The sequence below is a fragment of the Leptonychotes weddellii genome, chromosome 11 (assembly GCF_054177405.1).
Source record: "Leptonychotes weddellii isolate Sample4059 chromosome 11, ASM5417740v2, whole genome shotgun sequence".
NCBI classification, from domain to species: Eukaryota; Metazoa; Chordata; class Mammalia; order Carnivora; family Phocidae; genus Leptonychotes; species Leptonychotes weddellii.
In genome coordinates, this window is record NC_138379.1 from 93,883,369 (window position 1) to 93,907,722 (window position 24,354).

Below are 24,354 nucleotides of genomic sequence, written 5' to 3' on the forward strand. Positions count from 1 at the left end.
GTTACCCTTGGCATGGAATGGGGCAGTGTTGGGTCATATGCATGAAGGAGTAGGGGACGCACTTCTGGAAGGCTGGTAATACTCTATCGATTTGGAGATAGTTACAAAGGTTCAATATATGACCATTCATTAAACTGTAAGTTCACGTACAGTTTTCTGATGTAGAATTCAAAATTTATTAAGAAAAACTCACTTGGAATGTTATTTGGCATTCACTAAGGATGAACAAATGGTGAAGAAATGAATATCCTACCTACTCGTACGTATCCACTCAACATAAATACATCAACTATCTACCCAAAGCTCTAGCAGCATTATTCATAATCACCCCAGAGGACCCACAGGACCACCCAGGGAAGTATTATGATCAGAGTAGCATACTATATAGCACTGAGAATAAATGCTCTCTAACTTACGTAACCACGTAGATGAATCTCTCTAACAGAACATTAAATCAAAGAACCTAGAGACTGAGGAGTATATGCTGCATGATTCCAGTTTTACAAAAACAGACAGAACTGATCTGGATGCTAAGATGCTAGTGTTCACGCAAGAGCTGGGGTGGTGGGGTGTTGAGATATGGTCACAACCGGAAGGCAATGGCACTGGCGATGTCCTGTTTCTCGATTAAGACGTTGGCTAAAGGAGCATGGTCATTGTGTGGAAGTTTCACTGAACTGTGATATATGATTTTTAGTACTTTTTGTACACAAATCATTCAAAATTTTAATCTCATAAACATATTAAATTACAATGGGACTTGGACACATCCTAGATGTCTAATCCTATCATTCTGCCAAAGACAAGTTACAGAATCATTTCTGATATCAGATATTAATTCAACTAACAGCAACTGAGTGCATACTATGGGCCAGGTCCTGCTACAGGTGTTAAGGACATAAGTCGTTAACAAAACAGTCAGAGATGTTGCTTTAAGGGAGATTACACTCTAGTGGGAAAAGATAAAATAACAAATGAATAAGCAACCAAACAATACTAGGTAGCACCGATGTACTCCAACAATACAACAGAACAAGGAGGGAGAGAGTAATTTTCAAATTCCTTTAGACTGGTGGTAATAGGAAGCTTATCTGAAGAGGATACTTGGAAGGTGAGGTGTGAATGGCAAGAAGAAGACAGATATATTGAAGGTCTGGGAGAAAAGCATTTCAGACAGAAGAGGTAGGAACCAAAACCTTCAGGTAGGAACAGGCCTGGCTCACTAGAGGAAAGGAAAGACTAGTGTTGTTGTAGGTTTTAAATGGGAAATCTATACTTTACTTTTCTAACAGTTTCTTTACCATGTGGAGAAGTTTTCCCAAAGGGTGCTAAAATAGAAGACTGGGTAAGCAGCTCTTACTTGGATTCCCAAGGCACTGATGAAGTTGCAATAAATGAACAGAATCATGATCTGCTTTGGACATGGAAGGGACAGAAACTGCCTAAACCCTGGGATGTTTAAGGATCTAAGAATCCAGGCTGATTCGCAACGACATGGATGGAACTGGAGGGTGTTATGCTGAGCAAAATAAGTCAAACAGAGAAAGACATGTATCATATGATCTCACTGATAAGAGGAATTCTTAATCTCAGGAAACAAACTGAGGGTTGCTGGAGTGGGGGGTGGGGTGGGAGGGATGGGGTGGCTGGGTGATAGACACTGGGGAGGGTATGTGCTATGGTGAGCGCTGTGAATTGTGTAAGACTGATGAATCTCAGATCTGTACCTCTGAAACAAATAATGCAATATATGTTAAGAAAAAAAAAAAGAAAAAGAAGGTAGCAGGAGGGGAAGAATGAAGGGGGGGAAATCGGAGGGGGAGACGAACCATGAGAGACGATGGACTCTGAAAAACAAACTGGGGGTTCTAGAGGGGAGGGGGGTGGGAGGATGGGTTAGCCTGGTGGTGGGTATTGAGGAGGGCACATTCTGCATGGAGCACTGGGTGTTATGCACAAACAATGAATCATGGAACACTTCATCAAAAACTAATGACGTAATGTATGGTGATTACATAACAAAAAAATTTTTTAAAAAATTTAAAAAAAAGAATCCAGGCTGATTCATAGGTTCTGAACCTGAACAGATACGTGAATGGTGGTTCCATTTACCAAAGCGGGGCGGACTCAGGGAAGGGTGGTCTGGCAGGGCTGCAGGGTGGGATGGGGAGGCAGGAATCATTTTTAAGTTTGAGATTCCAATCAACATGCTCTCTTCCAATCCACCACTGCTCTCAACTCTCGTGTCCCCTTGCCCAGGCCCTAGACAACACATTTCAGAGATTCAACTGCTCCTGGCTTGCGGAGGCAGAGAGTTGGATGGCCTCCGCCTATCGGATCACATGGTCTTGTCTGTTGTTCTACTTCAATCTATTATTTGTACCTTGATTCTTGACTCCAACTTAATCTAAGTTAAGATTCTATAGATCTACAGTACTGACCTTAGCCTACCATACTCCTGGACTTGAACAGTTCCAAGATCTGAGTTATTCCTCATAAGCCTGAAACTTAGGAAGGCCACAAAGTGAAGATAAGGTCTTTCAAGCTTTCTATCTCCTGAGAGCTACAGATCAATCAGAAAACTATGGCATATAAAAAATGACCACAACAGATCAAGAACTATCCAATAGCATAAGCATGGCAGTCAGGACATAAAACACATGAAAAGCAAAGACCACATTTTATGATAGGAAGTCACTCTTGAAGAAACCACTTTATTAGTAAGACCTCAAAAAATTTTCCCATGAATACCAAAGATGACAATTACCAGTAGAACTTACCATCAAAGAGCCTGTCAATAATGCTGTACCCAGCCCGAAGATCTGATAAAGAAAACTCATAAAACTTGGTCCAACCCTACAAAACAAATTTACAAATACTGAAGAACTATAGTGTTCAAACATTATATATATACATACATACATATATATATATACATCATGACCCTTATAATCTTAAGAATGTTCAAAATATGCTAAAAAAATAAAAGGGAAATTCCTGAAAATTTATAATAAAAACAGTAACTCTAAGGTAACAGTAGTTTTTAAGAAGAAATTGACTGGGGCGCCTGGGTGGCTCAGTTGGTTAAGCGACTGCCTTCGGCTCAGGTCGTGATCCCGGAGTCCCTGGATCGAGTCCCACATCGGGCTCCCTGCTCGGCAGGGAGTCTGCTTCTCCCTCTGACCCTCCCCCCTCTCATGTGCTCTCTCTCATTCTCTCTCACACAAATAAATAAATAAAATCTTTAAAAAAAAAAAAAAAAGAAGAAGAAATTGACTGACCTCCATAGCATGCCAAAGACTTTTAATACCAGAACACTTTTTATCATTTAGTATTGTGGCAATTCAGTCATAGATCAAATTGGTAAATTTTTGAGTCTAAGTATGATGTACACACTGAGACAGTTTCTATAATTTTGTCCTTCAGATTGTGAGTTTTGTCCACAAACATGACAACAGAAATATTACAAAAAATTTTTTAAAGGCCCAAAGACATACAGCATTATTTCCTGTATATTTCACCCATGAAGCATTCATGTTGGAAGTAATTATAAACGTAGAGTTAATAACTACAATGCTTGTATAAAAAGAACTTTCACAAAGCTCTATGTTTTATAAAAGTACAAAAAAGTAAAAATAATTTTGATGGTACTTCCATTAACTTTAATTAGTTTAATGTAATACATTGAAACTAAAATCTTTTTAGACTTTAATAGTATTTAGGAGGATCAACACAAATTTCATTCATCCATTAATCATTCAAAACAATGTTTATTAAATGCGTATTACATGTAAAGCTCTGCGTCTAAGAGAATAAACCCGAACATAAATAATTCCTGCCCTCCAGTCACCGTCAGTCAAACATGGGTGAGGGGGAAGTGGGTGGATACAATGCAACACTGGAATACAGCTACAAGGCAAAGGTACAATGCATCGGATGGAAGGAAATATACTTGGTGTATACAAGAAAGAAGTCTGACCTCAGCTAAGGGGTAAAGCAAAGCCTCCGTGGTGGGAAGGGGAGTAGAACAGACAGGAAGAAAAACGTAGATGGGTAGTCAGGACAATGAAATTAAAGAATGTTGGTACTGGGGCGCCTGGGTGGCTCAGTTGGTTAAGCAACTGCCTTCGGCTCAGGTCATGATCCTGGAGTCCTGGGATCAAGTCCCGCATCAGGCTCTCTGCTCGGTGAGGAGCCTGCTTCTCCCTCTAACCCTCCCCCCTCTCATGTACTCTCTCTCTTTCTCATTCTTGCTCTCTCAAATAAATAAATAAATCTTTAAAAAAAAAAAAAAAAGAATGTTGGTACTGCACGGTCACGGAAGGTGAAGATACCAAGAAGAGAGGTGTTAAGAATGACTTCCAATGGTGTCACTCGATGCTAAGTGCAGCACTGAAAGAGTGCAAGGCTTGGAAAGGTTCCATGAGCTCCCGGAACAAAAGTGTTCAACTAAAGGTTACCGAGTGCCTGTTCAGGTCAGTGAGAATATAGCAATGAACAAAAGAGAAAAATCTGTGCTCTTGAGAAGCTTATGCTCTAGTATTTGGATCCAGAATATGTGAGTTTTCAGTCATTTTTTAGACAAACTGGGTAAGTCAAATAAATAGCTGGATACATAAACCTAGATCTTAGGGAACTGATCTGAGTTAGATATATAAATTTGGGCATCACTAACATTTGGATCAAAAAAATTACAGATCCTGTAAAAAACACAAGAGGTTTAAACTTCACTCATTAAGTTTTCGTACAGCTAAGAATTGAAGATCTGTAAGGGGTATGTGCCCATCAACAGGTAACAAACTTCCTGCAATATTTTAAATAAATTTCCTACCAACTCAAAATAAAGTCTTATTAATAATATTTCTTTTATCACTCTATCAGACCTTATTTATGAATGTTGATTCAAAATTTTTTCAATACTTTAGGGCGCCTGGGTGGCTCAGTCATTAAGCGTCTGCCTTCGGCCCAGGTCATGATCCCAAGGTCCTGGGATCAAGCCCCGCATCAGGCTCCCTGCTCCGCGGGGAGTCTGCGTCTCCCTCTCCCGCTCCCCCTTCTTGTGCTCGCTCTCTCTTGCTCTCTCAAATAAATAAAATCTTTAAAAAAATAAAATAAAAACTTCTCAACACTTTAAAGATTAGTATTTATAAAGCCCTCCATTAAGAGGACTGCAGCTCTCAGTGTCACCTAACAGCAGTTTCCAAGTGAGACGCTAATTCTAAAACGCTAAGACCTGGGCTCTGAGTCGCACCATTACGGACATGGGTATGTGATGAAGGATTTTAAAAACATGGTACAAAAAATTTGAAAGGTAGTATTTGTTATTCATGTGATATTTTCTAATAGAAATCATGTTATAAATTGTGGAGGGGTTCTCTAGACGGCCCATGGAATCCTGCTCAGCCCACCTGGAAACCCAGGCATGGTGTGAAGCGTTCCTATAAAGATGAGTCGGGTGAAGCCTGTTATCAAGGTGCTCACAGTCTAGGAAGAATAACAAGACAACCAAGAAGAACAAATACCCAATAAAAATGACATTCCGTGAAGTACAGTATTAGAAGTACAGCATACATGTGGAAAATAGAGGAGGTTAATTCTGCAAATACACCACTACAATGAAAAACAGCAAAAAATCTTGTACTAACATGAGGAATGAAAACTAAGTTGAATGGGTGGTGGATCTTTATTTCTACAAGTTGGTGACTGATGAGGAAAAGAAGGAAAATACAGAGAGTTTGTGGACTGCATATGCCTGACACCGTCTCTAGCAATTAATGGTATTTTGGGTTTTGACTGGGTTTTCCTCCAATTTCATCATTTTTACAAGAGAGCAACTTAACATGTTAAAAAAAAAGTAATACTTCCAAATATTTTTTGTGTGTGAAACTAAATTGCTCTAAAAAGAACATTTTGGTAGCATTTACAATTCCTTAAAATGCACGTATCTTTTGACCCAAACATTCCAAGGTAGGAATTGCCACCGTTAATAAACATGAAATGAGGCAAATGTAGGGATATCCACTGCAGTATTTTCTGTAACAGCAAAGACTGAAAGAATATGTATATCCATCCAACAAAACAAAACTGCTTAACAGGAAGTATGTCGATATAATGAATACAAATGATATTTAAAAATTAGGCATGAAATGCTTACTAAGATTTAAAAATCTCTGAAATGTATTGGTTAATAAGGCAAAATACAGAACCGTGTTTGTAAAATGCTGCTGTTGGAGTTAAAAAGAACATATGTCTCTAAACACATGGAACATGCTTGCTTACTTATATGCTCTTTCTGAAGGACCCGAGGAGTGGGGGGGGGGGGCAGCGGCTGCCCCAGGAACGGCAGTAGGTGTCAGGGAGACAGCACAGGAGGAGAGACTAAATTTTAGTTGCAAATCTTCTCATAGCTTTTTATATGATGTGCATGTATCCCTTAATTTAAAAAATCTGATTTCATTTAAAAAATAATTCTTGGGGCGCTCCTTTCTTCAATGACTTCTTCTATGACTGCTGCTGTTGTTCCCTTCAGGATCACTACGAGGGCATGGGCTTTGGAGGAAGGTGGGCCTGGCCACCTCCAAGCTCCAGAGTCTCTGAGGTGTGACTCCCTCAGCAAGTTAACTGCCCTCAGGAATCACTGGCCTCCTTGGTCAAATGAGAATAATCAGCACACCCTTCCTTTAAGTGTACTTTGCAAATTATATGCAACAACACACTGCTGTTTTTAGTCACTACTTCATCAGTCTGACAAATCTTTACTAACAGGTGATGTGCAAGGCGCTTCTAAACACACACTATTTCATCCAACCCTCACAACAAAGGTGCAGCTGAGCATTCCCACTATGCAGCTGAGGTCGCACGACTAGGAAATCTAGAGTCAGGACTCAAGCCCAGGTCTGTAACTCCACAACGACCTCTTATTTTGACATGTTACTGAGAGAGAGAGAGGCTAAATCGGGGGACACTGGGGAGCACAGGCTCAGGGGGAGTCAAGCAGGCAACACTAAAAAAAAGAGGGAACAATTAAATCTGGACGTGAAGCGATGTATGGCTTAGGCATGTGCCAAGAAGAACAGAATGCAGGACCAGCTCGGACTACGTGGCAAGGGGAAGATGTGGTCTAGGGGCCGTGAGAACAGTCAGAGCCACAACCTATGGCGACAAAGAGCAGCATGAATTCAAAGACCATGAGGAAGAGCGGAGAATGAGCGGGAACGGGGGTCTGGGAGGAGGCCGAGGACAAAGGCAAGTCTTTCCTTCTGGACCACAGCAGGAAACATGCACAGTTCCTCACAAGGACAACAAAAAGCCATGTGATGGGCTGTATGCAGAGTACTGAAATAATCCACCTTACGTATTAGAGAAACACGTCTGGCTGCTACGTGGACAGAGCAAACACAGGAGGAAGGTGATCTCGGAAAGTAGAACAGGTAAGGGGCGAGGAGGCTCGGGAAAAACAGTGAAGAGAAATGCACAGATCTCAACTACACTTTGCAAGGAGAATGAACTGGCTGGGGGGCTGAGAAAGAAACATGTCAAGAATGATTCCTAGGTTCCCAGCTTGAGGAAATAAATGGGTATCAATAGTTTTTACTGAGGGGGTACACTGACAGTAAAACAACTATGGGGAGGGGCGCCTGGGTGGCTCAGTTGGTTAAGCAACTGCCTTCGGCTCAGGTCATGATCCTGGAGTCCCGGGATCGAGTCCCGCATCGGACTCCCTGCTCAGCGGGGCGTCTGCTTCTCCCTCTGATCCTCCCCCTCTCATGCTCTCTGTCTTCCATTCTCTCTCTCAGATAAAAAAAAAAAAAAAAAAAAAAAAATCTTAAAAAAAAAAAAAAAAACAACTATGGGGAATTCAGTCTTGAAGTCTGAGATGACTGTGACCACAAAAATGATACCTAATACAATGAGGGTTTAGGACGGCTCATGCATTGTTCCAAACAATGTAATTCGGAGATGTGAACTACGTAACTACTTGCAAGTCCAGAAGATGAACAGCAAAGATAGAATTAGAGATACAAAGTTATGAATCATGAGCCATTAATTAAGTAATCCTAGCCATTTACACTAAATTGTAGAAACACTAATACAAAAATACGCACAGCTTACAGTGTGTCCAAGACATGTTCTAACTCACCTGTGGAATATAATTTCTTCTTTCTTGACATGCAGCATGAAACCATGCAAAACTAAAGAGAGTGTGAGCTCGATGTATGTTATCTTTTTTGCTGATTTGCTCAGGAGTCCAAGATTCGTAAGTACGCATTAAATTCTTCTTCAAACCTGGAGGTGACTGAAGACAAAATATTGACATCCTATTGTTTCAAATCTTACAAATGAAATTAATATTTAACATTTTTAAGGATTTATTTTAATAAAGTTTTCACTATTACCCAGTTCAACTTACTATTATGTTACTTCAAAATGTATGTACCTAAAACTAGTTTTAAACTCCTTGTACCTAACAGTTCCCTCAATTATAAATTCAAAAATTTCAAATTAAAAAACTGTAAAGCCAACAATATTCAAAACAACCAAGTAAGTTTTATATGATCATTGAGGTAATTTACTGAAACTGAATTGTCATTTACACAGTGAATTTGACACAGACTGTTACAGGGCATGTGGTTTTTACTTTCATAGAAGGTTCTCCCTCTCCAGGTGCTATGTGAATTTCCATGAGGCCTTCCAAATACTATTTCATACAATACAACTAATGTTTCTTGAACATTAGTCCACCAGAGGTGAAGTGGGTATCAGCTGACACTGCAAGGCTCATAAACACAAATTCAAACCCAGAAACTCAAAGTGTATATTAGACTAGTATTCAGTCAAAAAACATTCATCCACATGTCCAGAATGTTTATATTTTTCAGTTTTCCAAATGAAAAAGACAAATTTTGAATTCTTAGAAAAAGAGTAAAATAAACCCATTTCTTAAAAAAAAAAAAAGAATTCTTCCCCCCCCTTTTTTTTAAACCAAATGCATTTGTATATTAATAATTGGTTCCTTTACAATTTTCTAAGGCTGGGGAGCCTGGGTGGCTCAGTGGGTTAAGCGTCTGCCTTCAGTTCAGGTCATGATCTCAGGGTCCTGGGATCGAGTGCTGCATTGGGCTCCCTGCTCAGTGGGGAGTCTGCTTCTCCCTCTCCCTCTACCCTTCACCCCTGGTTCTCCTCTCTCTAATAAATACAATGTTTTAAAAAAATTCTTCTAAGTTTAAAAAAAATTAACGTGCATTTCTCTGCCAAACTTATTTTAATTAGCTTGCACTAAAAGTAAAATTTTTCCTCTAAATGGTTTCTAACACAAAAAGCATAATTAATGGAAGTCAGGACCTTAAGAAGCCTGCTGCAGGGAACTCCCTTTGCAATCCTTTCCATTCTGTTTTTTCTCAAATAAAAAAACTTCTTTAAGATTAGAAGAAAAAAAATACCACTAATTTACTAAGTACACATCCAAATTTATACTTTTCAAAATGAAAATTTTTTGTTTATGAAACATTTACAAAAAATGACAGAATAGGCTAAATTTCCTGAGCACTATTCAATAAAACATGAAATTAACAGGAAACTGAACAACCACTTGGAGTTTTTAAGACAATAAAGATTACACAAAATGAATAAATCCTATGTAATTACAGAGAGAGTCGTACATAAATAAAGAGTATTTGAAAAATAACAAATTGAAGGGACGCCTGGGTGGCTCAGTCGGTTAAGCGGCTGCCTTCGGCCCAGGTCATGATCCCAGGGTCCTGGGATCGAGTCCCATATCGGGCTCCTTGCTCAGTAGGGAACCTGCTTCTCCCTCTCTCTCCCTCTGCTTGTGCTCTGTCAAATAAATAAAATCTTTAAAAAAAAAAAAAAACAAATTGAAGACACTACTATGTCAAACTATGGGATAAGGCCAAACACGTTCTCAGCTGCAAATTCACAGACATAATAATAATTTTAGTATTATTTCAAGTAAATATAAGTCAATGGACTCAACAGAAGAAATCAGTAAAAACAAAAGCAAATATAAATCTAAGGACAACTTTAGAAGAAAAAGAATAAAGCAGGAAATTCAGTGGAAAGAATTACTAAGATAAAAGTAAATGATGAAGTATGACATTGGTTATTTGGAGTAAATTTTTTAAAAGTCTGTCAACTAATCAAAAAAAAGTAATAAAATAGAGAATTAAAACCTTCAAAGTTACTAGATGCATGTGTGTACATATATGCACATATATAGTAATTTTGGTTTTTTTTTTTAATTTTATTTATTTGAGAGACAGCGAGAGAGACACAGAGAGAGAGAGAGCACAAGCAGGGGGAGTGGCAGGCAGAGGGAGAAGCAGGCTCGCTGCTGAGTAAGGAGCCCGATGGATGCGGGACTCGATCCCAGAACCCCGGGATCATGACCTGAGCTGAAGGCAGACGCTTAACTGACTGAGCCACCCAGGCGCCCCTATATTTATAATTTTGAATATAATTAACTGCACTCTTTTCTAAAATAGTTAATTATCCACATGGATTTAATAGGAAAAAAATCACCAATTTAGATTAAACAAAACTTCCATAAAAAAGTAATCAAATAACCTCGTGAAAAAAAATCCTGGAAAAGACTGCACATTAAGTTAAAATGTTCAAGGAGGGGCACCTGGGTGGCTCAGTTGTTAAGCGTCTGCCTTCAGCTCAGGTCATGATCCCGGGGTCCTGGGATCGAGCCCCCCATCAGGCTCCCTGCTCTGCGGGAAGCCTGCTTCTCCCTCTCCCACTCCCCCTGCTTGTGTTCCCTCTCTCGCTGTGTCTCTCTTTGTCAAATGAATAAATAAAATCTTTAAAAAAAAATGTTCAAGGAACAGTTCTCCTGATGTATTAACTCTTCATGTGATGAAATATTTACTGTGTTCTTCATAACTGCCAGTTATTTTAAGTACAAAACTCAAGAGAAAAAATATCCCCTGCCCTTGTGGCTCCTATAATCCAGTTCTAGGATATATGGTCAAACAGTGCACTGGGAAAGCAGCTGGGAAGATTCTGGAACTGTTCTTTCTTATTAGACACTGTAATGACTTTCAATTAACATATTTCCAAATATTAAACCAACTTCACATTCCTTGATTAATCCTTATCTTTTTTCTTTCTTAAATGAGACTAACACCTTCAGATAAAAAAAATAAATACTGATCTAAAGCAACAGGTAGTTAGTTATAAACATTAAGACGTTTTTCTTCCAAAGATTATAAATAACAAAAAAAATTCTACAAACAGAAAAAAAAAAACAAGCAGAACCTCTCTTACCAGTTTTAAAAAGTTTTAATTAAGTTAACTATTTTATTTATGACTTTGACCAGTTACATAATAACACTGTGAACACATACAGTTTTGGATACACCAGGTTTGGACATTATGTGTCTGAAGCACAAGAGACTGGAACAAGGAAACTGACACTGAGAATCTGACTTAGCTGTGCCAGAAAACAAGTTAAGAACACCAGATACTCACCTGCAAAGAACAAAGCTGAACCCTTACCTGACACCATATTTTTGTAAAAATTAACTCACAAGGCACTCAAGACCTAAATGTAAGGCTCTGAAACAATAAAACCAGAAGGAGGCCCAGGAGGAGGCTCCGTGACATCGGCTCTGGCAACGATTCTTTGGAGAGGACACCAGAGCAGAGGCAACAAAAGCAAAGAACAGACAAACGGGACTCCATCCAAGTTTACAGATGTCTGAGCAACAGGGAAACCATCCACCCAGAGAAGAGCGACAACATGGAAGACAGTGTCTGCTGGCTACACATCTCATGAGGGACTCCTCCAACTCAATGACAACTCCAAGTCAAAACGGGCAAAAGACTTGAAGAGACCCTTCTCTAAGTAAAATATGCAAATGGGCAAGAAGCCTAAGAAAAAATTCTCACCATCACTAATTATCAAGGAAACGCAAAGCCAACCAACGGTGAGCTATAGGCTTGCAGTGCTAGGACGGTTACTATAAACACACGCAGAAGTAACAAGCGCTGGGGGGATGTAAAATGGAGCACTGCAAGGATGAACACTGTGGAGCTCCTCGAAACATGACAAACGGGGTTACCTCTGATCCAGCAGTTCCAGCTGAACACAGGATCTCATAGAGTGCTTGCCCACTCACATTCACCACAGCGTTACTTACAGCAGTCAAGAGGCAGAAACCCCACCTGCCCACGGACCAAGGAATGGATAAGGAAAACGTAGGATGTACAGACACAATGGGATATTATCAGCCCTCAGAGAGACAGAAATCCTGTCCCATGCTACGACATGGATCCCTATCTTGAGGACATTCTCTTGAGTAAAATAAGCCAGTCTCCAAAAGACAAATAATACATGATTCTACTTATAGGAGGTATCTAAGGTAGTCAAACTCCTAGAAAACAGAGAGTAGAGATCGCCAGGGTTGGAGGAACAGGGAAATGGGGAGTCACTGCTCAATGGACAGAATTGCAGTTTCTCAACATGTGAAAAGGTCTAGAGATGTGCTGCACAACAAAGTACATATGACCACCACCAAACTATGTAAATAAAAATGGTTACGATGGTGGGCGCCTGGGTGGCTCAGTTGGTTGAGCGACTGCCTTCGGCTCAGGTCGTGATCCTGGAGTCCCAGGATCGAGTCCCGCATCGGGCTCCCTGCTCGGCGAGGAGCCTGCTTCTGCCTCTGACCCTCCCCCCTCTCATGTGCTCTCTCTCTCATTCTCTCTGTCTCAAATAAATAAATAAAAATCTTAAAAAAAAAAAAAATGGTTACGATGGTAAATTTTGTGTTTTTTACTGATAACACCAAAAAAATGAAATAAAATTTATAAAAGGAAAATTTAGATGTATTTTTATAAATACCATCTTATGCGCTTATTTAGGTTTATTTTACCTCACCGAAACAAAAAGGGGTTTTTCTGAGTCTAGCTGACACAGAGTGTTACAGTAGTTTTGGGTGTACAACACAGTGAAGGGACGAGTTCATTATACCTGATGCTGCGCTCACCTTGGTGCAGCCCCAGCTGTCCCTGCACCACCACGGACCCTGCTCCCCAGGCTGTGCCTCCCAGGCCTCCGAAGCCTTCGTTCCCTCACCGCCCTCCACCCGCTCTGCCCGTCCCACTCTGCCACCCCGGGGCACCAGTCTGTTCTCTACCCAGAGGTCCGATTTTGCTTTTTGTTTGTATATTCATGTATTACATTCCACTTACGAGTGACATCATGGATTTGTCTTTCTCAGTCTAACTTATTTCACTGGGCATAATACCCTGTAGGTCATGCATGTGGTGGCAAGTGGCAAGACTTCGTGTTGTTGTATGGCTGAGCAGCAGGCTGCCCTGTACGTGCACCACATCTTCTTCACCCATTCATCACTGATGGATACCCAGGGGGCTTGGGGATACTGGCTACTGTAGATCATGCTGCTATAACGTCGGGGTGCATGTGTCTTTTTGAATTAGTGTTTTGTTTTCTCTGGGTAAACACCCGGTAGTGCAACGACTGGATCCCGGGGTAGTTCTGTATTTTTAATTTCTGAGGAGCGTCCACACTGCGTCCAGGGTGGTGGCTGCACCAGCGGACAGCCCCCCAAGCGGAGCATGACACTTTCTCTCCACGTCCTCACCGACACTTGCTGTTGCTTGTGTAGTTTGCTTTAGCCATTCTGACCAGTGTGGTATCTCACTGTGGTTTTGATCTGCATTTCCCTGATGAGGAGTGATGCTGAGCATCTTTTCATGTGTCTGTTGGCCATCTGTGTGTCTTCTCTGGAGAAATGTCTGTCCAGGTCCTCCACCCACTTACTCATTGAACTGACTGTCATAAAGGAAACTCTGGTGTGTTTTGTACGACCGACAGTTCTTTACAGAGCTTTAGGAGGAGCATGGAGACTAGGGCACTTCACGCCGAGTGACTCAGGGTTGAAGTCTCCTTACCTCGTAGGTGATCTTCAGACTTGACTGTAGTAAGATAGGGGTGAAGTGGGGATGGACTTCTGCAGTGAGCCACAGACGAAAGGTATCTTTAGGCTGCAGAGTGTTCAATTCCTTATGTACAAATACAGCAACAAGAAAAATCTACTTAAACACACACACACTAATTTCCATTTTATAAATATATTAGTAAGTAAAATTTCTTTCTAAAATCCTTCTGTGACATTCTGATACATTTCCTCCTGTTGCTTATTTGCTCCATGACTTTGGGGTCTAGGACTTACACCAGCTCTAAGCAAGGACAGTAACAGTACACACCCTGTAAGACACTCGTCATGGTGCCCAGTGCACAGTCTGTACAAAGTAAGCGTTAGCAGCAACTGAGAGGCCTCAACTAGCAACCACGTGCGGGACTTTGGGTTCTCACTGCTTCGATCCATACCTCACAGAGTTCTTTAAGGACATCAGTTCCTTTATTAGCAATTTTTGTTGTACACTATTGCCTATAAATTCAAAGCTTCACCATCTGAATTCCTCTGCCCAAGCTGTGTGCGTTGGTCACTTATTCAAATTTTTATGTCTGTGTCTTTACAAATATTATTCTTTCCACCTGTTACTCTCTTTGGAACCTGACAAATTCTTACTCATCTGTCAATTTAAACACCCTGTTTTAGGGGGATATCTTCTTCAACTCTTCATTACCATAGTCCCAGGCAGAATTCATCACTGATGGCAGTTTGTAAATTCTCTTCCATAGTGTTTATGATGCTACAATATAGTTATTAAAGTGGCCTGTCTCTTCTAAACCAAGTTCCTTCCCACGGAGCAGGTTACAAATTTTGTATGCAACCCACACTTAGGGCAACTGCTCGTTTTTTTCTGTACTAAACAAGTGCTTGTAGAATAAAGGAATGAATGAATGACAGAAGAACTGTCAAGAGTTCTAAAAGAATGAGATCTAAAAATTACTTTAATAAATATAATCCATGTCTGATACTAACATTCATTATTATAATGTAAAATGCAGAGTGAAAGTAACCAAAAAAATTTAAAAAGAAAAAGAATTGGCTTTTATAAAAATATTTGTGTATGTTTAGAATTGTAAATTATATGCTCTTATACCACATAATAGTATACCATAATATACCATTTATACCACATTTATCTGAATCTACCTTTTCCAGAACTGGCAGCCAAGACACCACCAGATGTAAGTTCTTCAAACACAGCCAGTCCCCATTGCGGGCACATTCTTTCAGCATCTGAATTGCTAAATCAGCTTGACCCTGACCCATAGCAACCTGCAAAAACAAAATGAAAAACAATACTAAACAATAAATCCGGTAACACGTAACAGGAGGGAGTCAAATTAACCTGTCATACATACTGAACTCAATTATTTTGATGAGAGTTCTAAGTTTTTAATAACTCTGTTGCCATTTCCAACAGTTGTCTTGTTTTTGCCCTTTATCAGTAGATTTCTAATACTTTCTGTTTATTAAAAATACATTATCATTATAGCTTTGCAAGTTACAGAAGAGTATAAAGAATTATTGAATAGTTTTATTTTTGTTTCTCATTCCCCTATTTCCTGCAATTCTAACCCTCTCAAATGTGACCCTTAAAAAAAAAAGGAAATTTTTTTAACTGTCGTCTTGAATTCTTTGAGGGTTTAATCATTAATGTTTAATCATTAATACTACCACTTCCTTGAAATTTACTTCTGATTTTTCCAACAACGCACGTATCTGGCTCTCAAGCTACAGGTCTAACTGTGTAATGGTGTGATTCCCTAGCTTCCGTCATCCAGGAAATCCTCACGGGGCGAGGACTCTACACTCTGCCCACTGTTCCTCTAGGGCTGCTCAGAGAGAGGGGGCCGAGGGGGCTGAGGGCCAAGAAGAGAATAAAGACAGAGCGGGCATGGGCGTCCCGAGCTCACTGGAATCCCAGGGCCATGTTCCCAGGTGCTGTCGTCCACCTGTACTGAGGACGCTCAGCGAGGGGCCCGGTCCTCCTCGTAGAGCAGACAACCTGCAAGCATGTTCGGAGCTGGAAGGCCAAGACGACGGACTGCGCTCAGACTGCACGGTCAGATTCTGCAGGTGTTAGTACAGAGTCCCAGGTGGCTACACCCACGGACCACATGCAGTCTGGACTCCTAAGCCTGTTTGTACAGGCCAGCTTACAGCATACCTGTGCACCAGGACAGCCAAGGTGTGTGCATGTAGATAATTTATGAACAGACACATGGAGATTCCTGGCTCAGCTTTTATTGGGTACACGGTCAAAACACTTTCAAGACTACGGTTATAGATTACTGCAAACCACAGTGATTTGTCTCCATAATGAATACAACATAGCATTTCATTGCCTTTTAGTTGACTTTTCAAGTATTGATTTTGTTTTTCAATTAGACTATAAAGTTATTGACAGTGGGAACCATGTCTAACTCATTGCATACTAAAGCATGCAATAACACAGGTAATAAATACTCACATATTGATTTTTTAAAAAGATTTTATTTATTTATTTGACAGAGAGAGACACAGCAAGAGAGGGAACACAAGCAGGGGGAGTGGGAGAGGGAGAAGCAGGCTTCCCGCCGAGCAGGGAGCCCGATGCGGGGCTCGATCCCAGGACCCTGGGATCATGACCTGAGCCAAGGGCAGACGCTTAACGACTGAGCCACCCAGGTGCCCCTTGATTTTTTTAATTTCAAGGTCTAACCCTGAATGAAACAAATAGGAGGTGAAACAAAGTGGTTGAATTGTTTTGATGCACCTACTAGTTTGCCATTATTAAAATGCAAAATAAATCCCACAAAAAAAAAAAATGCAAGCATAGGCATGTACAACAGAATTAGAGAAAAGGTTAAGTATTTTGCTCAACGGAAATGACAGCTAAAAATAGGCAACTCAGCGTTTCCCATAAAGCATCAATTATATGAAAAAAGCTTAAAGATTCATAAAACCTCAGAAAAAAATATTTACTATAAATTTTTTTTTTAAAAAGCACAACAGGAAAAAGGAAAATGTCAAGAAGATGGTTAGCCACCCATCCCCTCTGAGATCTACACAACTTCTGCCATTAAAACTTAATTTTTGGGGGGGCGCCTTGGTGGCTCAGTTGGTTAAAGGTCTGCCTTCGGCTCAGGTCATGATCCCAGGGTCCTGGGATCGAGTCCCACATCGGGCTCCCTACCCAGCGGGGAGCCTGCTTCTCCCCCTCCCTCTGCCCTTCACCCTGTTCATGCACGCTCTCTCTCTCTGTGTCAAATAAATAAAATCTTTAAAAAAATTAATTTTTTGCATCAAGAATGTATTAGCCTTAGCATATACATTCAGCACAGCAACAAAACTTTAAAATAACAGAATCATGAATAATTATGTCCATATCGAAAGGCTTTACTTTAACAATTTTGCAAATTCAGTACACAAAACTTTACATGTTTAAATAGCCAAACCTACTGCAGATGCAAATAGCTCTACCCTGCAGCTAAAATCAATACCAACAGATACAAGGTGCAGACAAGGCCCCTCATGCAGGCTCCTCACTGACTGCTGATGGTGCCCTGCTAAGGCGTCAGGACACCCTACCTAGGGTGGAATCAGATTCCCTCGCCCGAGAACCACTCCCTGCTCTTAGCTGCCTTCCGTCCAGGTTCCCCACAACATTCCGACTTCTCCATTTGCTGCTTAATCATTATAATGAAAGCGGTTTATTTATTCAGTTGTCAAAAACTGAGAGTAAATTAAATACATATTCTGACTAGCATGCAAACTGAATTGCACAAAGCAGGCAACCTGAACAAGGTAAACTCCTAAATTTACCTCAGAAAAAAATGGTCCTCTGTTACCTAAGTTTTACTCACAAGTTTATGTAAATATTGCTGATTTACTGTAAAAGCATCCACGTAAAATTTAAAAATTATTCTCAAAAGCTTAGCAAATATATTAGTGTCCTATTAGCGCTATAACAAATTACCACAATTTAGTACCTTAAAACCAGACAAATTTATTACCAGATTTCTGGAGATTAGAGGCCCCATCTAACTTCAAGGAGTCTGGCTTTACTACAAGGGTGTTGCCTGGAGGCTCGAGGAGAGAATCTCCCTCTCGTTTTTCCAGCTTCTAGAAGCCAGCCGCATTCTCTTCGCTTGCGGTCCCTTCCGGCACCTTCCAAGCCAGCACCCCAGCGCCTCCCACTGCTCTGGCCACTGCGCCATCAGCACACCGGTGCCTCCACGCGGGCCCCCCAGCTTCCCCCTTGGGAGGACCCTGGGATGACCCTGGGCCCACCTGACTCATGCAAGATGTCTCCATGTGGAGACACTTACGGAACTACACGTTCCGCCACGGAAGCTAACAAATTCACAGGCTCTGGGGAGCAGGACCTGGGCACTTCGGGGGACGTTGCTTGGCCTACCCCCATGAAACATGTTTCCCTAACAGGATCAGGCAGGGCAGGAAGAGCAGGTAACGGGCGCTGACCTGGTGATAGCACTCTCCACTTCTCTCCGCGTTGGCGAGCTCCTGAAGTTCCTGAGAAGGGTCGGCACCCGGGGAGATAATTATCAAGATGGGTTCAATTTCCAGTGTCTCTTTGTAGAGCCGTTTGAGATTCAGGGGGAGCGGGGACAGCTCTTTCAGTCCTGGAAGATGTATGTGAAAGACATGAAAACAAAAAGCAACGTGATTACAGGATGTAGCAGAAAACGGAGGTGAGTGATAATCCCGTACATATCACAGTTTCCTCACTGTAAAACCACTCACGGACTAGCAGTCACTACCATCTCACGGAATGCTTCCAACCGCTCTGCACCTACGATCTCCGCGAATCGCTGCAACAACACGGACTGCTGGGCACCCAGACGGCCACGCCCAGCGCACGAAGAACACACCACCAGTGCTGTGCTCTTGCTACGCAAGTTTCTGCCTGCAAGAGAAGACTGAGCCACCTGCCCAGCTACACTACGTTTCGTTCATTTCTGTGGCAACTCAGTGCCGACCCCGTGCCGTGCACCGGAGTCAGAGTCCCACAGAATCTAGCGAACAGCTTCACCGTCATGATACAGGATGGCTATTCCCTACCTCCACGCATTACGAGAAAATAGGAAGTGGTATCGAATGAAAAGAATATTCGTTTGGAGACAGAAGTATATAAGCTCTCAGGTTAGCCAAGTGACCCTACACAAATCACTAAAATACAAGGTGCCTCAGTTTCCTCAGTTGTAAAACAGGCATAAAACAACCCGTACGTCATTTGGGAGCAAAAGAGGATATAGGAATAAAAACAGATTCCATTTACTCATCACCTACTCTGTGATACCAGCTATTTATTTTACGTAAAAGAAAACTAATAGAAGATTGAACGTCTTGCCAGAGGTCACCCAGCAGCTAACTGCTAACTGTATTCAACATAATTCACCTGTGCTTTTTTTGAATCTGAAACTCGAAACTACGAAGTCCTATACAGACAAGAAATTGTAATTTTGCTATTATGTTAAAATCTCTTCTACTAAAATTGAAATGTTTCCATGACTGACGTATTTAGTAAAAGCCAAGCTAAAGAAGACCCACTTCAATTGCTAATCAAAATATACTTGTTTGAACTGAGCTAAAAAGAGGAGTATGACACAAGAGTTGAAAAACAGATTAGCAGAACATAACAGAACGACTCCACAGGCAAGAAAGGTAGACATGAATAGACAATATTGCGCCTTAGAAATTCTAAAATCACTGGAGAAAGACATTCTTAATGATTTCTGTAGTCAGCACTTTAAAATATAAATTCAATGCCCTCCAGATGGGCCAAAGAAGGCCCTTCTAGATAACCATACTGAAGAGACCAATTTCACACCTGCCCCATTCCCCTCCACTCGTCACAACATCAAGTCGTCAGGATAAGTAAGAACTGTCACAGGCAGAAATATTCCTACGGGCGCCTGGGTGGCTCAGTCGTTAAGCATCTGCCTTCTGCTCAGGTCATGGTCCCAGGGTCCTGGGATCGAGCCCCGCATCGGGCTCCCTGCTCTGCGGGAGGCCTGCTTCTCCCTCTCCCACTCCCCCTGCTTGTGCTCTCTCTCTCTCTCTGACAAATAAATAAATAAAATCTTTGAAAAAAAAAAAGAAAAAAGAAATATTCCTAATCACCACTGAGTTTGCCCCAACTGCCTCTGAAAGTTGATGAACTGCTTCTAGGGGTATATTGTATGAATTTTATTTTTAAATAAGTTGTTGTTGCTAACTATCATCCTGTTTTAAGACCTAATCGAAAATAGTTCTTAAGTACTTGTGGCAATGTAATTAGACAATGCTTCTGTTCACTCACTCACTGATTTATTCATAAACTCAATAAACATTCTAGGCCAATTAAATGAACTGATATTATAACATGTATCAAAAGTCTTAAAAATTATGTCTGGCCTTTGACTCAGTCATTGAGATTATAATAATTTAAGAAATAATTCAGGATGTGAATGCAGAAGCAGGTACAAAAACTTTCACTGTAGCTGTTGGTATTAGTGAAAAATCTTGGGGAAACACCCTGAGGGGTCTGAGTAATTTCTGATAGCCATACAATTGGGGCTGAAATCACAAGAATGGTGAGTTAAGTGGTAATTTACTGAAAAGCAGATTACTCAACAGACAACATGATTCCATACTGCACGACCTGCACATTCCTGCGCCCAAAAGGAAGAGAAAGCTGAGCATTATCACGTTAACAATGATGATCTCGGGGTGCTTGGGTGGCTCAGTCGTTAAGTGTCTGCCTTCAGCTCAGGTCATGATCCCAGGGTCCTGGGATTGAGCCCCGCCATCGGGCTCCCTGCTCGGCGGGAAGCCTGCTTCTCCCTCTCCCACTCCCCCTGCTTGTGTTCCCTCTCTCGCTGTGTCTCTGTCAAATAAATAAATAAAATCTTTAAAAACAAACAAACAAAAAAAAAACAATGATCTCAGGATGAAGGGACACCAGGGGCTTCCTATCTTTGTCTTCTTCTGTTCTCATAGAGCTCTACTTAGACATATTATGTGATAAACATCAGAATATATACGAAGATAGGTTCCTATAAGATAACTACTGAACGAAACGTGTTTTATTTGGAAATTACATGTTAATATAAAAGTGTCTTTAAAAATTTAAAATACAGATTACCACATCATTTTTTTTTTAAGATTTTATTTATTTATTTGACAGAGAGAGACACAGCGAGAGAGGGAACACAAGTAGGTGGAGAGGGAGAAGCAGGCTTCCCACGGAGCAGGGAGCCTGATGTGGGGCCTGATCCCAGGACCCTGGATCATGACCTGAGCCGAAGGCAGATGCTTAACCAACTGAGCCACCCAGGTGCCCCAGATTACATCATTTCTTAAATTAACAAATACAGACTACAAACTCCAGGAGGACAGGAATCGCGTCTGTTTTGCTCACCATTCTATAGGCATACTCTAGCACAAATTTAAATATTCCTCCTAAAGTTAAAATTCCACAGAAGATAAACAGATGTTCATTAACTCATATGATACAATATTTCAAAGTACTGGAATGTTTTGGGTTAGAGAAAAAAACATGAAAAAATATACCATTTATGATAATATAAGTAAGGTTCATGTTATTTGGAATTCCATATTAGCCATTTTGCCAACAAAACTCCCAATAAAATAACCCCATTGCACTTTAATTGAACTGATCTATACATATAATCACTGGTTTTATTAATCCAAGTACCTTTCACTCACTATATCACTAGAACTGTTAGAATGAATCATCCAAAACTATTCAATGAAATTGAAGAGCCACAGATGTTCACTGCATTGTGAATTATCACAGGATAAAACTACTGAAAAATTACTGGGATCTTAAATTTTGACCATGCATCTTTAAAACGTATCATTTCTTTCAAAAGGAAAAAAAGAACAAAAAATCAGTCAAAGAAATAACTTACACCTTTACTGCATTTTATTTTACTCCGATAAAATACCAAAATCATCAAAGAAGAAATAATTTACAGTTTAAAAAAGAAAGAATACCAATCCTGCACTTTTTAGGTACCTGAGTAAAGAAAGTAGCAAATTAACATCAGACTATTATAGGTGGTAAGCATGAAAGATTCATTCTTCCTCACTCATCGCATCCTCCCCAACAGAGAACTGACAAGTTTCTGGAGTACAAAATTACACTTCCTTTATTAGTGAGAAAGGACAACTCTAAGAATGTACCACGAACGTCAAGAAAAAGAAGGAAAACTGAGAACCACTATGGAACCCAAGGTACATCAACCAATTAAATGGGAAGAAACTCTTTAGAAATGGAATACTCCTCAAGCCTAGAAACAAACAGTCCAACATTTTGTGGTAGGCAGAATGCCATCTGTTTCAAGATTCCTAACCTAGGTGCTGCTATGAAGGCATTCTACAGGCATAATTACGGTTGTGAACCTTAAAATAGCATTCACCTCTGTTATCCTAGTAGGCCAATTTAATCACTTGGATCCTTAAAAGCACTAAGTTTCTCCAGCTCAAGTCACAGAGACACAGCAGAAGAGAGAAGCAGGACAGATGAGGTGGAGGGGAGAGTAGACGGATGGGAAGCCTGAGAAAGAGCCCCCCTACCCTTGCTACCCGTGACCATGGAGGAAGGGGTCTGCGAGCCAAAGAACCCCAGTGGCCTCTCCACCCTGAGGAGGGCTCCAGGACAGGGAGGGAAGGAGGACCTCAATTCTACAAGGCATGCAACTGATTCTGGGAGAGCCTGAGTGAGTTTGGAGATGACTGCTTCCCTGAGCCTCCTCCCCCTGAGAACGCAGGGCCAACGCCTGGATTTCACTTTGTGTGACTGGGAGCAGAGAAACCAGGCCAGCCCAGCAGGCCTCTGACCCCTAGAACCGTAAGACAGTACACAGATATCGTCCAAAGCTGCTAATTTGTGACGATTTGTTAACAGAGGCAAAAGAAAATGAATATGCATGTCGTTCTGTTCTTCCCCTTTCCTCTCAGACACAGACTTCACGAGAAAGATGGAGCCACGGAAGCAAGGTGCCTGGGATGGGACACAGGCCCGCATCAGGGAAGGAGCTCTGAAACAGGAAAGCCACCCCGCTCACATTGACTCTTAATGGAGGGCCTCCCTGGGGCTGCTGTAGGGTCTTCAAGGAACCTGCTCCTGATAACCTCACATACACAGCACAACACCTGCTCAGAGCAGTTACTTAAAAAAGTCAAAATTCGATCAAAATTACTCAAGTCCCAATATTAGCATCTGGTAACTGCTATTTTATAAAGTAATATAGTAGATGTGGCTCGTATATTAAAGCTTGGTTTGGAGGATTAAAGTGACATGCCTAAAAGTTTTGAGGACTGTCCTATCTTGAAATTAACACTACCTTCATAAACACATTTTTTAAGTTACTGTTTGAAAGTTTACAGATTACAAAAAAGATTGCTAAAACTTAATAAAAATCTTTCCATACAAATGATGCTTGAAAAATTACATTTGAAATCAAATCTTTACAATCTGATTAAAAAGAAATAAGTGCTTGGGGCGCCTGGGTGGCTCAGATGGTTAAGCGTCTGCCTTCGGCTCAGGTCATGATCCCAGGGTCCTGAGACTGAGTCCCGCATTGGGCTCTCTGCTCAGTGGGGAGCCTGCTTCCCCCTCTGCCTCTCTCTCTGTCTCTTATGAATAAATAAATAAAATCTTTTTAAAAAATTTTAAAAAAAGGTAAGTGCTTGTCATTCTCTAGCAATTTGAATTTTTTAAAACTCATTCATACATTAAAAACTCCAATTTTATATGAAAACTGTATTAATAAAACCATCCGACCGAATACAAAGTCATCCAGCCATATACCAATATATATAACTTTCGCTTAAAAATAGGCAGAATATGATTTTAGAAGTATATTAAACTTTCAAAGCATCTGAATATGTGAATATCATGAGGTTTTTAGTTAATGCCATTAAACCTTAAATGTCATTTAACCAGGAGGTGAAAGCGTACCATAACAGAAGTATTCCAAAGAGTTGGCAGAAGGTCAGACTACGAAGGAAGGAAGGTCATGTGCAATGTGGTACAAAGAGGACATTTTTAAAGACTATGGGAATGAGAAAAGAATAGACACTGAAGAGCCTCTCTGAAAATTGCCTTGTTTTACTGAAACTTGCACTGAGTTATGGAGCAGACGATAAATATAGAGATAAGCCAAAAACATTAGATAGTGTTGGGTCCTAGAGAATTAAAACAGGCTGATGTGTTGGTGCCGTTTGGTGGCCCAGAAAGACCTCTCTGAAACTGCAGTATTGTAAGTTAACATCTGAATGACAGAGAGGAGCTATCCATCTAAAAAAAAAAAAAAAAAGGATTCAACATGTCCATGCAACACCCGGTGCTCATCACAACAGGTAATGTATGCAA

At 40.8% G+C, this 24,354-nt stretch overlaps 1 protein-coding gene across 1 annotated transcript in view; it reads right to left on the minus strand.

Moving 5' to 3' along the window:
* Positions 1-24,354, minus strand: part of DYNC2H1 (dynein cytoplasmic 2 heavy chain 1) — a 260,672-nt gene that overhangs the window by 93,989 nt on the left and 142,329 nt on the right. The window contains exons 72-76 of the mRNA XM_081797372.1: positions 18,432-18,592; positions 15,114-15,239; positions 13,942-14,052; positions 8,141-8,296; positions 2,781-2,856 (exon numbers count right to left, since the gene is read on the minus strand). Coding sequence (XP_081653498.1) covers positions 2,781-2,856; positions 8,141-8,296; positions 13,942-14,052; positions 15,114-15,239; positions 18,432-18,592 — 630 coding nt within the window. The remainder of the gene's footprint in view (positions 1-2,780; positions 2,857-8,140; positions 8,297-13,941; positions 14,053-15,113; positions 15,240-18,431; positions 18,593-24,354) is intronic.